The 16,869-nt window shown below is 36.3% G+C and overlaps 1 protein-coding gene across 4 annotated transcripts in view; it reads right to left on the bottom strand.

Annotated features, from left to right (window-relative positions):
• SCYL2 (SCY1 like pseudokinase 2) overlaps positions 1-16,869 on the bottom strand; it is a 73,204-nt gene that overhangs the window by 38,405 nt on the left and 17,930 nt on the right. For all 4 annotated transcript variants that reach the window (XM_037996656.2, XM_008004368.3, XM_073021029.1 and 1 more), the window contains exons 3-4: positions 9,402-9,559; positions 5,124-5,268 (exon numbers count right to left, since the gene is read on the bottom strand). In XM_037996656.2, coding sequence (XP_037852584.2) covers positions 5,124-5,268; positions 9,402-9,559 — 303 coding nt within the window. The remainder of the gene's footprint in view (positions 1-5,123; positions 5,269-9,401; positions 9,560-16,869) is intronic.

Here is a 16,869-nt window from a genome sequence, read left to right as displayed (position 1 = left end):
TCAGAGACTGAAGATCAACTTAATGAAATAAAGTATCAAAACAAGATTAGAGAAAAAAGAATGAAAAGGAATGAACAAAGCCTCCAAGAAATATGCGACTATGTGAAAAGACCAAAACTCCGTTTGACTGGTGTACCTGAAAGTGAAGGGGAGAATGGAACCAAGTTAGAAAATCCTCTTCAGGATATTATCCAGGAGAACTTCCCCAACCTAGCAAGACAGGCCAACATTCAAATTCAGAAAATACAGAGAACACCGCAAAGATACTCCTTGAGAAGAGCAACCTCAAAACACATAATCATCAGATTCATCAAGGTTGAAATGAAGGACAAAATGTTAAGGGCAGCCAGAGAGAAAGGTCGGGTTACCCATAAAGAGAAGCCCATCAGATTAACAGCAGATGTCTCTGCAGAAACCCTACAAGCCAGAAGAGAGTGGGGGCTAATAGTCAACACTCTTAAAGAAAAGAATTTTCAACCCAGAATTTCATGTCCAGCCAAACTAACCTTCATAAGTGAAGGAGAAATAAAATCCTACACAGACGAGCAAATGATGCGAGATTTTGTCACCACAAGGCCTGCCTTACAAGAGCTCCTGAAGAAAGCACTAAATATGGAAAGGAAAAACCAGTACCAGCCACTGCAAAAACATACCAAATGGTAAAGGACTGCAATTTCTATGCAACTCTTAGTCCTGGGCTAGGCTTAGAGTAAACTGACTAGGATGGCAAGTGTCCTAGGGAGATCTAGGGAGACAACAGCTGGGACAGATAAGGGGGTGCTTGCACCATCCCTCCCCCAACCCCAGGCAATGCAGTTGGCAGCAACAAAAGGGTCTCCTTCCTTCTGTCTGAAGAGAGGAGAGTGAAGTGTAAAAAGGACTTCGTCTTGCATTTAGGTAACTGCTCAGCCACAGTAGAATACAGCACCAGGCAGTCTTAAGGGCCCAATCTAGATCCCAGCTCATGGATGACATTTCTAGACACACCTAGGCTAAAGGGGACCCACTGCCTTGAAGGGAAGGACCCAGTCCTGGCGGGATTCATCATCTGCTAACTAAAGAGCCACCGGGCCCTGAATAACCAATAGTGATACCCACGTACTACGCCATGGGTCTTGGGCTGTGCTGGTTTCAGGGCGGTGACCCAGCACATTCCCAGCTGTGGTGGCTATGGTGAAAGACTCCTTTTATTTGAGAAACCAGAGGAAAAGCAAAGGGAACTTTGTCTTGCACCTTAGGTACCAGCTTGGCCACAGCAGGGAAGAGCACCAAGTGGGTTCTTGAGGTGCCCAAATCCAGGTCTAGGCTCTTGACAGCAATTCTGGACAAATCTTCCAGACAGAAAATCAACAAAGAAACATCAGACTTAATCTGTACCATAGACTAAATGGACCTAATAGACAGTTACAGAACATTTCAACCAATGGCTACAGAAAACTCAAAGAACTCTTGAGTAATGCCCTACGAGCACAGGTAACCAAAGTAAAAACGGACAAATGGGATCACATCAAGTTAAAAAGCTTGTGTACATCAAATGAAATAAACAATAAAGTGAAGAGACAATCCATGGAGTGGGAGAAAATGTTTGCAAACTACCCATCTGACAAGGGATTAACAACCAGAATATATAAGGAACTCAAAAAACTCAATAAAAAAAAAAAAAACCTAATAATCTGATCAAAAATGGACAAAAGATTTGAATAGACATTTCTCAAAAGAAGACATACAAATAGCAAACAGGCATAAGAAAAGGTACCCGACATCAATGATCATCAGAGAAACAAAAATGAAAACTACAACAAGATATTATCTCACTCTAGTTAAAATGCCTTCATACAAAAGACAGGCAATAACAAATGCTGGAGAGGATATGGAGAAAATAGAACCCTCGTACACTGTTGTGGGGGGATGTAAATTAGTACAAGAACTATGAAGAACAATTTGGAGGTTCCTCAAAAAACCAAAATTTGAGCTACCATATAATCTAGCAATCCCACTCCTAGGTACATACTCAAAAATAGAAAGGAAATCAGTATAGCAAAGAGATATCTGCACTCCCATGTTTGTTGCAGCATTATTCACAATAATCAAGATTTAGAGGCAAACTAAATGTCCATCAATAGATGAACAGATACAGAATATATGGTACATATACACAATGGAGTACTATTTGGTCATAAAAAAGGATGAGATCCTGTCACTTGCAACAAAACACAGAGGGAACCGGGGGTCTTTATGTTAAGCAAAATAACTCAGGAACAAAAAGACAAACTTCCAATGTTCTCCCTTATTTGTGGAAGGTAAAAATCAAAACAATTGAACTCATGGAGACGGAGAGTAGAAAGATGGTTACCAGAGGCTAGGAAGGGCAGTTGCAGGAGGTGGGGGAAAGTAGGGATGGTTAATGGGTACAAAAACAATAGTTAGAAAAAATGAATAAGACCTAGAATTTGCTAGCACAACAGGGTGACTAAAGTCAATAATAATTTAATTGTACATTTAAAAATAGCTAAAAGAGTATAATGGATTGTAATACAAAGGATAAATGCTTGAGGAGATGGATGCCCATTTCCCATGATGCAATTACACATTGCATGCCTGTATCAAAGTATCTCATGTATAAGTATACATACCTACTATGTACCCACAAAAATTAAAAATAATTTTAAAAAAGTTAAGATGGTATTTTGCCACAATTATTTAAAATATACAGTGAAGAGAATAACAAGATAAGCCACAAACTGGGAGAAAACCTTTGTAAATTATGTAAATTATGTACTGTGTCCACACATAAGTCAATAATAAGAAAACAATCCACTCAAAAAAATGGGCAAAATATCTGAAGAGGTATTTCACCTAAAAAGACATCCAGATGGCAAAGAAGCATATGAAAAGATGCTCGCTATCATTATTGATCAAAGAAATACAAATTAAAAGCACTATGAGATACTACTGCACACCTGTTAGAATGACTGATACCAAAGAGACCAAACATAGCAGATTTTGGCAAAGATGTGAAAAAAAATGGAATTCTTATATGCTGCTGACAGAAATGTAAAATGGCACCACCACTATGGAAAACAGTATCATTTTCTTAAAAAGTGAATCATACACATACCATTCGATCTAACCATTTCTCTCCCAAGTACTTGGTTAATCAAGAGAAATGAATGTGTATGTTCATACAAAAACTTGTACATGAATGTTCATAGCAGCTTTATGCACAGTAGTCAAAAACTAGAAACAACCTAAATATTATTAACAGGCAAATTGATTCATAAAATTAACAACTCGGCATTAAAAAAAGAAAAAAAGTCAACTATTGATACACACAACACGTGAATCTCAAATATTACGCTGGTTAAAAGAAGCGAGACCAGCCCGGGCACGGTGGCTCACGCCTGTAATCCCAGCACTTTGGGAGGCCGAGGCGGGCGGATCACGAGATCAGGAGATTGAGACCATCCTGGTTAACACAGTGAAACCCCATCTCTACCAACAATACAAAAAATTAGCCAGGCGTGGTGGCAGGCACCTGTAGTCCCAGCTACTCGGGAGACTAAGGCAGGAGAATGGTGTGAACCCAGGAGGTGGAGGCTGCAGTGAGCCAAGATCGCGCTACTGCACTCCAGCCTGGGTAAGAGAGTGAGACTCCATCTCAAAAAACAAGAAAAGAAGCCAGACCGAAAAAGAACAGGTACCATATGATTCCACTTATAAAATTCTAGAAAATGCAAATCTATCCATAGCGATAGAAAGCAGGAAACTTTCTGAGATAAGGCACAGAAAAACTGCAAGGAACAGGAAGGAGGGATTACAAGGGATATGAGGAAGCTCTTGGGAGTTACGAATAGATGCAATATCTTGATTGTGGTGATGGATCCACAGGTAAGTATATGTCGAACTTATAAAACCATATATTTTGAATATGTGTAGTTTACTGTATGCCAATTATATCTTAATAAAGCTGTTCAAACGTAATAAAAATAATGTCTGCCCAAAAGGAACTTAGAATCTACTATATAAATTTATTCTATGGCACTGAAGATATTATTTTATTTTATTTTATTTTAAGATAGGTTCTCACTCTGTCACCCAGGCTGGAGTGCAGTAGGACTATCATAGCTCACTGCATCCTCAACCTCCCAAGCTCAAGCGATCCTCCTGCCTCAGCCTCCTGAGTAGCTGGGACTACAGGTGCACGCCACCATGCCCAGCTAATATTTAAAAATTTTTTTGTAGAAACAAGGTCTTGCTATATGTTGTCTTGCCCAGGGTTGTCTCAAACTCCTGAGCTCAAGTGATCCTCCCTCCTCAGCTTCCCAGAGTGCTTCCCACAGGCATAAGCTGCCAAAGTCAGCTTTGAAGATACTACTTTGGTAAGCAGGGAAAGGAAAATCTGAAAAAATGAGCATATATGAAAAGGCTAGCCAGGCGCAGAGGCTCATGCCTGTAATCCCAGCTCTTTGGGAGGCCAAGGTGGGTGGATCACAAGGTCAGGAGTTCGAGACTAGCCTGGCCAACATGGTAAAACCCCGTCTCTACCAATAATACAAAAATTAGCCATGCGTGGTGGCGCATGCCTGTAATCCCAGCTACTCAGGAGGCTGAGGCAGGAGAATCGCTTGAACCTGGGAGGCAGAGGGTGCAGTGAGCTGAGATCGCGCCATTGCACTCTAGCCTGGGCAACAAGAATGAAACTCCATCTCAAAAAAAAAAAAGAAAAGAAAGAAAAGGCTAACAATACCTCATGATATCTACTAAGTAAATTCCTTAAAGATAAAATTTTTATTTTTATCAAAGACTTTTTTATTTCAATTGAATGCTTTATAAAATTTGTTCAGTTTAAAATTCGAAAGAATCAAAAGGAATTGACTCCATCCACCAGCCAATAAGTGACCCCCCCAAAGGTTACCAATGTTATCAGTTTGATATGCTTAAAATATCATTTAAGCCTAACAACAAACTGCAGAAAAAATTTCCAGAACATATGAATAATGATTAAATTACTAACAAGAACCAAAAGTTTACATAAAGTAGTTTTACATGGCTAATAAGTTTGAAATGCTAAAACCAATTTTAAAGGAAACACTCTTTTTTACATGTTAAATAAAAACACATACCTGAAGCAAACCATATTTGGTTTCTACATCATAAAGTTTATAATCCTTAATGTCTGGAGATACAGGGGAAGGTAGATTTTCCCAGTTACCAAGAACATTGGCTAAACTGGCAAAAACTGGTTCTGTACAAAATGCCAAGCAATCCCTGTTTTAAAAAAGAAAAAGTTTTTTACTATCATATTATTACACATTATCAAAATCAAATATACATAAAATACTAGTACTTCTATTAAACTATCAATAAGAAAGTAGACTATTTTACATTTGGTAATTTCAGCATAGACATAATCCACTTAAACCAACAAAGTTAGGAGCCTCTGCATACAAATTATACTAGATAAATCACTTGGTCTTTTAAACTAAGTGTTGTGATAATTGTGATATTTTTTAAAACTTAAAAAGTGAGAAAATAAAACACTGCTTCAACAGTCTTGTTCAAATGATTGATATTCTTCACAGAAAACCAATAAACTAATTCAAAATACCGTTACATTATACCTATGGTATTATCTTTATTTATAAAGCTGTTAATTTTCAGAATACGCTCAAAGGAACTTCCGGATTTCCCACAGATGACCCTGGAATAGGAGTAGTCAGGAAGAGAGACAAGGCATAGCTAGCTCCAGCAGCCCAGTTCCCACTTCACAAAGCAGTTTTGCTTTTATCTATTTTATATGTCATTTTGAAAGGTATCAGTTATTAAATTTTTAAAATTACTAGTCTTTCATGTACAAGAATATTTATAAACTCAGAAAATGTTAGATATTAACATTCAATGGCCTTACAGAGTAATGATCAAGAGCTCAGGCTTTGAGGACAGATACCTGACTTCAAAAAGTCCCAGCATCCTTATGTGCTATTTTGGTAACAATGGACACTATTGTTCTGAGTCTCACTTCCCATTTGTAAAATGGTGATAATAGATCCGCCTTAAAGGGTTAATATAAAGATCAAATGAGAAAATCATGTAAAATACATAAAGCATGTAAGCTCAATAAGCTTACCACAGGTATTATAATTACCAAGCATTTGCCACTCAAGTCCTAACATTTTAGGCCTTGGGCTTTCGGCTCTGGCAATGAAGAACTACAGAGTAGTTCAGTAACGTGGCTATATAACAAGCTTCTGGGCCTGCGTAGTAACTGTTAAATGGCAGCTATGTCCTTTAACAGATGTCTCATCTGTTCCAGTACCTGAATAACTTTTCTCCTGCCTTAAATCTGTTTTTCAAATGAGAGCATATGCAGAAGCTTAATATATAAGAAATAAAAACAGAGCTTAGGTTGAAGGAGAGAAAGGGTCACACTGTCCTGCTACCTGCTCAGCCATCATCAAGGAAGCTGCCTTGTTCTGTACTCCCAACACTTAGCTCATTAACACAATGGACCATAAGGCATGCTTTTGTTGAACTGTAAGGTCAAAAAAAAAAAAAAAACTGTCTTACAGACTCACAGAGTGTCTTCTCTGCTAAGTCCCTTTGAATCTACTTTTTTAGCTTCCAAACTGTCATTCTACTAAAATTACTGAATGTGACTAACAACCTCTCACTGGTCAAATGTAACGAATTCTTCTCTGTTCTTATTTTCTTTTTTATTCTGTGTTCTCCAGTGTTAGTGGGTTTTTTTCCTTCCTTTTGCTTCCATGACATGCTGCCAATTCTCCTGCCATACGACAATATTTCTCCTAATTTTTTCTTTGGCTCTCGTTTTCCCTACATTTCAAGGTTCTTTCCTCAGTACTCTGCTCCTTTTACTCATACTCTTGAAAAACTCACTTTGTTTTAGGTTTTAATTACTGCCTGTAAGTAATTAAAACCTGCCTGCAGGTTTAATTACTGCCTGATGTATATGCCCATATACATCACCAACTCTGGACTGTCATGTGAATTACTCTTTCTGTAGTGCATTTCCTTTGGGTAATTCCAGTGTCATCTCAGTATTATTAATTCACTAAAAACTGGAAGTTTTCTTTTTCTTCCCTAAAGTGTCCCTATTTCTATCAATACTACTACAATTTTTACAACCTAACAATTAGGATATCTTAAAGTAATCTTTGAATTGTCTCTCTTCATGATTGCCAATAAATTCCTAATTCTATAATATTTAAATCGCTATACAAAAAGCTGCAGGGACACAGAAAAGTATAACTCATAGTCCTTCTCCCCTCAAGAGACTTGAAACGTAATTACAAGATATAAGGCATGTAAATACAACATAAAATAACAAGGATAGGTAGGATTCTCATAGGTGACATTAGAGATACTGATAGAAAACACTCCAGAGGAAATAGCACCAAGAAATACAGAGTCAGGAAAGTGTAGGATATGTGTGGGATAAGCTCTGTGTCCTCCACCTTCCCATTTTTCCCCTATACTTAAAATTCCTAAGGGCCAACAAGGCCACAGGACACAAATACCAAACGATCTGATTAAGATTTTCTGAATTAAGAGAGGGGAATACAGTCTGCTGAGGAAGAAGGAAGAAAGGCATACATTTGGGGTTATAAGTAATGTGGAAAAGGTTATCTAAAGGAGTGTTAAAAGTGCCACAAGCTTGAGGGTCCAGTTAAGATTACATAGATTTCTACGCTGGGATACAGTCTATGTTGGGATACAGGATTCACAACAGTATTAAAGAGACAGAAACTATAGTGTTCTGGGTTTATCAATGAAAAGAAAGGCAATGAAAAATATTTTTATGGCAGGAGACATATGAGCAAGCCAGGTACAGTGGCATGCATCTGTAGTCCCAGCTACTTAAGAGGCTGAGGCAGGAGGATCACTTAAGCTCGGGAGTTCAAGACAAGCCTGGGCAACAATAGTGAAACCTCATCCCAAAAATTAAAAAAGAAAAAGAGGCCAGGCACAGTCACTCACACCTGTAATCGCAGGGAGGATCACTTGAGGCCAAGAGTTCAAGATAAGCCTGGGTAATATAGTAAGACCTCATCTCTACAAAACGAAAAAGTTTTAAATTAAAAATCAAAAAATTAGATGGGCATGGTAGCACACACTTGTAGTAGTCTACTTGGGAGGCTGAGGCAGGAGGATCACTTGAGCCCAGGAGTTCGAGGCTACAGTGAGATATGATGGCACTACTGTAATCCAGCTTGGGCAACAGAGTGAGACTCTGTCTCCATCAATCAACTGACACATAAGCATATTTTTGAGTAGATACAGCAGGGTGCAGTAAAAAATAAAAACATGGACTCAGGAATCAAAATGACAAAATGAATCCTAGCTCTGGTACTTAAAACCATTGTTTCTTTGATCCTCTGTTCTGTGTTAATTGTGAGAATTAGATAAATTAAACAATGTAAAGCATTTAGCATAGTTTTTCACATAGTAAATATTTGTATTTTTCCTTTTATGTTTAAAAAAAAGATCTTGTGCCTTTGAAGGGTGGGTTACTGAAGATTCCAAGTTGCAGAAACTCAAAATATAATAAAAGATAAAAGCAAAACTGTACAATTGAAGGGAGATGGGACCTTCATTCCACACAGCCTGGAACCCTGCCAGCTCTGTGTCCTCCATCTTCCCATTTTTCCCCTCTACTTAAAAATCCTAAGGGCCAACAGGGCCACAGGACACAAATACCAAACGATCTGATTAAGATTTTCTGAATTAAGAGAGGGGAATACAGTCTGCTGAGGAAGAAGGAAGAAAGGCATAAATTTGGGGTTATAAGTAATGTCGAAAAGGTTATCTAAAGGAGTATTAAAAGTGCCACAAGCTTGAGGGTCCAGTTAAGATTACATAAATTTCATTTTCTTGTCATTCTCAGTAACACTTCCCAAATGCACCCTTGAGAAAAATAGATGGTAAAGTAACTGAGAGCTATGGACTGACACGCTGGGCATAGTAGAAGGTTAAATGTCTGAAACAGTAGTTGGCACACACACAAAATTGGCTTCCAAATACTGTACCAATGAAAAGGAGACAAGAAATTCTAGCAAATTAGCAAGGACAGCTACTTTCAGGCAAGAACTGTATTCCATACCCTTGCATCTTCTATTTTGACTACTGTAGTGAAGAGCACAGGGTAGGCACTGAAGTACAGAATCATGGCAAAAGTAAAGAAAGTATTAATATTTCAAAGAGAGACATATACATAGACAGTGCAAATAAATTTTAGGGAGAAAACAAATGTATAAGAACTCAACACTGACAGTATAAGAATTTTTCACTGACAATACTTGAAACGGACAGATTTCAAATATAAAATTATTTTTAACTATTTGTTCAGGAAGTCTACTATGTAAGTTTTTATAAAAATTTACCTGGATTCCTCTAAAGGATGCTGGACAGTAAGAAGTCGAGGGTGTCGAAGCCGAGTTAACTGTTGGACTCCTCGTTTTAGAGAATCAATGATTTGATCCTTTTCAAATTTTTGATACTTGTCAATCAGTTTTTTATCAAAGACAAAAACTGCCACTTCCTAAATAAAAGAATTGGGTAATTTTAGTCAAGAAATATAGAAAAGTAATAAAATTATATGAATGTCACAATCTACAAATAGAAATAACTACGCCATAAAAATTTTAGCATCATTGTAATACTTTTCTGATATCAAAGAGTTGGTTTCCTTATGATAGTAAATCTAAACACTTTGAAAGGTGTAAAACCTGGAGTCCTCATCTAAAGAACACAGGAAAAAAACCTTACCTTTGAATTCTGCTATCACAGATACACATTAACTGTGTACAGTCTGTTGTTTCCTGTGTAGTAAACTCTTATGGACACAGAATTCAAAGAAAATGTTTAAAAATTTAAAATGTAACTTACAATGATAATCCTGAAGTATACTATGAAATCTTGAAATGCTTTTTGAAAGAAAGGTTGTATGTCAGGGAGCATTTGTTTGTAAGAAAAACAAATTTGCAGTATCTTTTAGATATGAATAATCTATATTCTATCTCATACCTTCCTATCCCCCATCTTGTTAGGGGCAGTAAATGTAAATGGTTACTAGTACAGGGACTTGCTCTCCCACCACCTCTCTTTGAAATCATTCACAGCTTATTTTATACTATTAAAAGCACACATCCTCCTTATCATCTTCTTCCTTTCACTATCCCTCAGATACCCAAGGAAAAACAGTTCTCATCTAGTTACCTCCTCTTAACAAATCAACAAAAAAAAAACTCTACTGATAGGTGATGTGTTAAATCACTGATGTGTGTTCTCGGTAATAATGCAAAATAAACTGGAAGCAAAATTAGCAAAGAATGCTAGCCTTCCAAAATTCCTTGATTTAGAAACTCTTTCAGAATTTCTATGTCTTTGAAAGCCTCAAATTAAACCTACTGCTACTCAACTATCAATATCCAAGACATTATTTTTCTATTCTCATTTTTTTCTCTTCTAATTATTTTCTTCTGTTCTGCATTTTTGCTACATTAGCATTATTATTTACACAAGTTAGCCTGGCAACTCAATCATCTCATAGAGATTCACCGCAAAAAATCCAATCTGATAAATTTCTCAAACATAACTTGTAAAATGAGGGTTCCTTATGTATATAAATATGTTAAGGATACTAGAGGAGTAAGTCTCTGAAAAGTGGCAACAAAAAGGAATTATTTAGCACTGTAACTCAATTAAAACACAACATTCCCCCAAGCATTTGTGAATAAGGCAGCATTTACTACAATAAAACAACAGAGAATGTATTTATACAGCACTCCAGACGTTGGCACTAGATCAGAGGAGACTTTGAGTCAATTTCCCTTCAACTGACCAGCTGCCTTTGGGCAAGTTTTCTCAACAGAAAAAAAAAAAAAAAAAAAAAAGAATAAAGAATAGTATGAATACCTCAAAGGAACACTGAAGAATAAGTCACACAGTAACATAAAAAGAACTTACTGTAATACTTGACATATTCAATTAATGTCAGCTAATGTCGTTACACCACTAACATCAAGACCTGTATTTTGTCACTTTTCTATTACTGATGAGTTTTCTGCTGACACCCACCTGATCAGTGACACATACATATGATCAATGATACACACATTCAAGACCAATGGTCAAGAATCAACTTTGAAAGATAGAGATTCAACATCCTGTCAACTTGATAAGGAATATCAATATATTAAGCTAAACAAAATGATGTGATATAAACCCAGTACCATTCCCATGTCACACAGAAATAAACATGCAGCATGTAAGAATATAACAGTGATCAAGAGCCCAGTTTCCAGAGTCACACAAACCCAAAATGGAATTTAACTCCTGCCATTTATTATGTTGACCCTGAACTCAAACCTTGGTCATTGTTATTTTCAGACCAGAGTCAAAAACGGAATGAGATAAAACATGAAAATATAATACACTCTACAGCTAAAGTTTCAGGCATTAGTCTACTAGAAAATCTTACAAATAAAGAGGTTCCCAAGTCAACTATTTATACAATAGAAATAACAATAGATACCATTTGCATATTTATATGTGCCAAGCACTGTGCTAAGTACTTTTCAGGAATTATTCTATTCCTCACAGAAACCCTATGAGAAAAATATATTAACTTTACAAATGAGGATGTTGTGGAGAAGAAAAATGTTTTCTAAGATAAAAAAAGTCAAGTTTCAAACACAGTCCACAGGACTATATTTTTAGCCAAGACATCATTCTGTCGCCCCAGAAATAACACAGGGAAAATACGGAACACCAAAGTAAAACACGATGCATGTCTTCAAGAAAGAAATCAGTCATTTACGCTGAGTAACAGCTTTAAATAGCACTCATATAAACACCTCATCTCAACTCCTGATCATTATGAGGCACAGGACAACCAGGAGGTAAGAGTTTTACATAATACTAATTTGAACTAAAAACAAATGACCTAAAACTTCAAGTTCCCATCTTGCCATTCATGTGCACAATCTTATTTTAGTAAGTCTTCTGCTATAACACATTTTATAAATACATCCAATTTAAATGTTTTGTGGCCGGTGCGGTAGCTCATGCCTGTAATCCCAGCACTTTGGAGCCTGGGCAGCAGAGCGAGATTCCATCTCAAAAAAAATAAATAAATAAAAATAAGTAAATGTTTTATTTTTCAAGTTTTTTTTTTGTTTTTTTGTTTTTTCTTTTTTTTGAGACAGGGTCTCACTCTATCACCCAGGCTGGAGTGCAGTGGCACAATCATGGCGTACTGTAGCCTCCACCTCCTGGTCTCAAGTGATCCCCTCACCTCAGTCTCCCGAGTAGCTGGGACCACAGCCGTGTGCCACTATGCCTGACAAATTTTTTAATTTTTTTGTAGAGACAAGGTCTCACCATGTTGCCCAGGCTGGTCTCAAACTCCTGAACTCAAGCAAGCCTCCCAACTCAACCTCCCAAAGTGTTGAGATTACAGGTATGAGCCACCATGCTCAGCTCAAGATGTTCTAAATATATATATAAAAAAAGGACCACATGAAATAGCTCTTGCAGTTTCACCACATGTAAAGAGGAACACTACAGTTCATGAAGAAAAAGAAAACACTGGCTGGGCATGGTGGTTCATGCTTGTAATCCCAACACTGTGAAAATGAGGCAGGAGAATGGTTTGACGCCAGGGACTCAAGACCAACCTGGGCAACACGGTAAGGCCTCATCTCTTAAAAGAAAAAAAGAAAAGAAAAAAAAAAAAATCACAGAATTCTCTCAGTCCGTTGTTTTAGGTCAAAGACGATAGATTCCTAAATAAATCAGAATAGGTTATCAACTATCTTAAAAATATTTTCTCTTTGTTTCAATCAGTTGATTAAAATTAACCAATGTTAACAAGGTTGTGTTGTTAATCCTCAGGCCTCATACTGACTTCCTAAAAGAAAACTATTACACTGTACAAAGCCTCTCATCAGAATATACCATAATCTAATTTCTAACTTACATTTTTCTTTTACTATTTTTCTATACTACCCACTCTGCTAACACATATCACTTATGCAAAAGTTCAATCACCTTATATGTATTATAATCTTCTTGAAGAAAGAAACAATGTCTTATGTGTCTCTGCATCTACCACAGAACCCAGCAATTATGCCTAGAAGATACTCAGATATCTATTGCCTACTGATAGTAAATAAAGATAAGCAATTAAAGCTTTTTATCATTTTTAATTAAAATATTTAACTTTTTATTAACAAAAATTTCAAATATACAGAAAAGATCAAATAGCACAATCATCCAGTATGTCTTCTGCTTAAGATTCAACAACTGTTAACTGTAGTTAAATTTTGAGAGTTTTTTAATACAAAAATTATTAGAGCAAAATATAAGCAATATATGGCATACTATTCTTTATTTATTCATTGCTTATTCTTTAAAAACATTGGCAAAGAAAGACACTCACTAAAAGGTATTTTTTCTCAATAGCCTAACTTTAAACAAAAAAGGCTATGAAAATATTCTAAAAAACTGTAGTATCTGTCACAATACAGTATACGTCCCATTTGATACAGACCTAATTTATAATTTTTAAGAGCTACTTGTGAGTCACGCACGGTGGCACATGCCTGTAATCCCAGCTACTTGGGAGGCTGAGGTGGGAGGATCGCTTGAGCCCAGGAGGTCAAGGCTGTAGTAAGCTATGGTTGTGCCTGTGAATAGCCACTGCACTCCAGCCTGAGCAACATATTAAAACTGCCATCTCTGGGGGAAAAAAAAAAAAAAAAAAAAAAAAGAAGCTAGTTTGCTTACTACAAAGTTGAGCTCTGTTGATAACAAGATAGTTTTAAGTAATAAAATTTAAATTACATAATTTTCCAACAGTGATCACGACCTCCACTAATCTAACCCTCAGAGGCACCAGAGGTGGTTTCTGGAACACAGAGGTTCCCTGAGATCTCTATTTTATGGACCCTCATGACTGGCTGGTGGTGACTATCAAGCATCACACACTCCATTTTTCATCTGATTTTGGGATGTTCTTTCTTCAAAACAATAAACCAAAATATAAACTTTTATTTACATTAAGTTAAAAATAAGTTGTTGAGAAGAATGAAAGGTAAAAACATACCCCTTAAAATTCCTAGTTTATGATCATATTTTGTCTAGGTGACATGACTAGCATATTTGGCTTTGCACAAAAGTTTCCTTTATTTTAAAACTATTAATTATTCTAATTTAATTATTTATTATAATTATGCTTTTGTATATATAATATTAGCAAGCCTCATCCATGAATACTGGCATCTGGATAACACAATGTATATTTTGTAGTAAGGAAGGATTATGTGCTGTACATTTTATAGTAAGGAAGGGATTATGGCCAACCTGACGTTTGGTAGAGTGGGTAAGATATGAACAACAATTAAGTATTTATTATATAATAATTATTAGAAATCAATCAATCTTCACTATCCTCATAGAAACAGTCATTTCAGGGAGGTGTTATGAAGCCCCTGAAGTAGGGCAAAAATATCAGGTCAACAAATACAACTTTTAAAGCAAACTAACACAAAGCTACCTTTCTTTTTTTTTCCCCAAGAAAAAAGGTCTACTGCAAAAGCAAATATAAAAGGTCATAATAAATGTAGAATACTAGAAGACTACTCACAAATGTTAAACTAATCAATTTTGAAGGGTAATTCCTTGACAACACAGAATCTTATGTCAAGATCAACAGAAATGTTTACTAAATAAATGCTTAAATATCCCAAGACCAGGCAAAATTACATGTATAAACATATACACATACATACACATTTTTTTAAACATCTTCTTCCAAAATAAATCCCTTAGCTTGATATTTGACAGTTGAAAGAAATTTCAAAATGTAGAATTATTCTTCTACTTGAAAGGAGGTAAAAATCAGGGACATAGCTGAGATGGAAATTAGACGTATGTGGTGTTTTATTAGAAATCATTTAAACAAATTAGCAGCCTTGATAGTCATAATATTCCTACCTAACAGATAACACAGTATTCCAATTTTTAAAGGACATACACATATGTACGTATATATATGGTAAACATTTCTCATTATATATATAGCTTGGCCAAAATAAAAATGTCCATCTTTAATGACTAGTTTAAATAAAGTATAACTTAAAAATTAGCAAAGTCAACGAAATCCAACCAAGGGCATTTGCCTCAGAAATATCTCTCAAACAAATACTTATAACAAAGAACATAACAAAATGTTTGAAAATAATAACTATATTCAAATGACCATTTTAAGCCTGAAAACATGAAATTGTGTAAAAAGACTAAGTCAGTTAGAAAGCTATAACAGAAATATAATGGTATAAATTCTATGTCTGAATTACCTATCAGACATTCTTAAAGTTCAGAAGAGAGGGAAGCAGGGAATATTTCACTGAATTTTCAAAAATTAAATAAACCCTCCACCCAGAATGTCTAAAATTAAAAAGACTATATAACAACATTGGCAGGGATGTGAAGAAACTGTAACTGCTGGTGGAAGTTTCTAGTACACTGGCATCACACTGGAAAAACTATTTGGCAATGAACACATATACTACAACCTAGCAATTCCATACCTAGGTAATGCCTCATATGTGTCAATGGCACAAACAAGAATGTCTACAGCTGTACTCTATCAATGAAAAGAAAAACTGCATTGTTCAACAACACAGATTAGCTTATCCATATACTATTAAGGAAAAGGAGTCAAATACAAGAGTATATACAATTCTATTTAAATAAAGTTCAAAAACAGGCAGAATTATTCTAGTGTTAAAGGACAGGGTAGTGGTTAGGAATAATGACTAGGAAAGGACACCAGTATTAGTAGTTTTTTTTAATTGGTCTGGATGCTGGTTACATGGGTGTACTCACTGTGAACATAAGCTGTACACTCAGGATTTGTGCAATATTCTATAATATGCTGAACATAAGTTACTAAAAATAAGTTTATATTTTAAAAATTAAGCAGACTACACAATTTTTTTTAGACAGAGTCTCCCTACATTGCGCATGTTGGTCTCAAACTCCTGAGCTGAAGGGGTCCTTCTACGTTGGCCTCCCAAAGTGCCCGGCCAATACCACAATTTTTATTCTCTAAATATCACCTGGAGATGTCTTTAGCATCCCAGCTGAGATTCCAGAAAAAAATAATAACGAGAAACTAAGAGCCGCTTCTAAATGAACACTCAAAAAAGAAACTAGGCCGGCGTGGTGGCTCATGCCTGAATCCCAGCACTTTGCGAGGCTGAGACGGGTGGATCACTTGAGATCGGGAGTTTTAGACCAGTCTGGCCAAGGTGGTGAAACCCCGTCTCTACCAAAAATACAAAAATTAGCCAGCCATGGTGGCGCGTGCCTGTAGTCCTAGCTACTCAGGAGACTGAGGTGGGAGAATTGCTTCAATCCGGGAGGCAGAGGTTGCAGGGAGCCCAGATCGCACCATTGCACTCCAGCCTGGGCGAAAGAGCGAGATGCTGTCTCAAAAAAAAAAAAAAAGAAAAGAAAAAAAACTAAACAGCTCTACAAGTTCACTAAGAGCATATACCATTAGTATAAAACTTAAATAGTAGCTTAAAAAGCCAATAAGCTATCAGTAAAGAGCTATCAATTTCAATATGTTTATGAACCTTATAATTTGGTAAATTTATCCAAATAATAACTGAAAAATCTTAATGTCTTATTCTTTCTTTTTTTTGAGACGGAGTCTTGCTCTGTCACCTAGGCTGGAGTGCAGTGGCGCCATCTCAGCTCACCGCAACCTCCACCTCCCAGGTTCAAGAGATTCTCCTGCCTTAACGTCTCGAGTAGCTGGTACTATAGGCATGTGCC

The sequence above is a fragment of the Chlorocebus sabaeus genome, chromosome 11, assembly GCF_047675955.1.
Source record: "Chlorocebus sabaeus isolate Y175 chromosome 11, mChlSab1.0.hap1, whole genome shotgun sequence".
In the NCBI taxonomy this organism is placed as follows: domain Eukaryota; kingdom Metazoa; phylum Chordata; class Mammalia; order Primates; family Cercopithecidae; genus Chlorocebus; species Chlorocebus sabaeus.
This window is presented reverse-complemented; position numbering and strand designations above follow the sequence as displayed.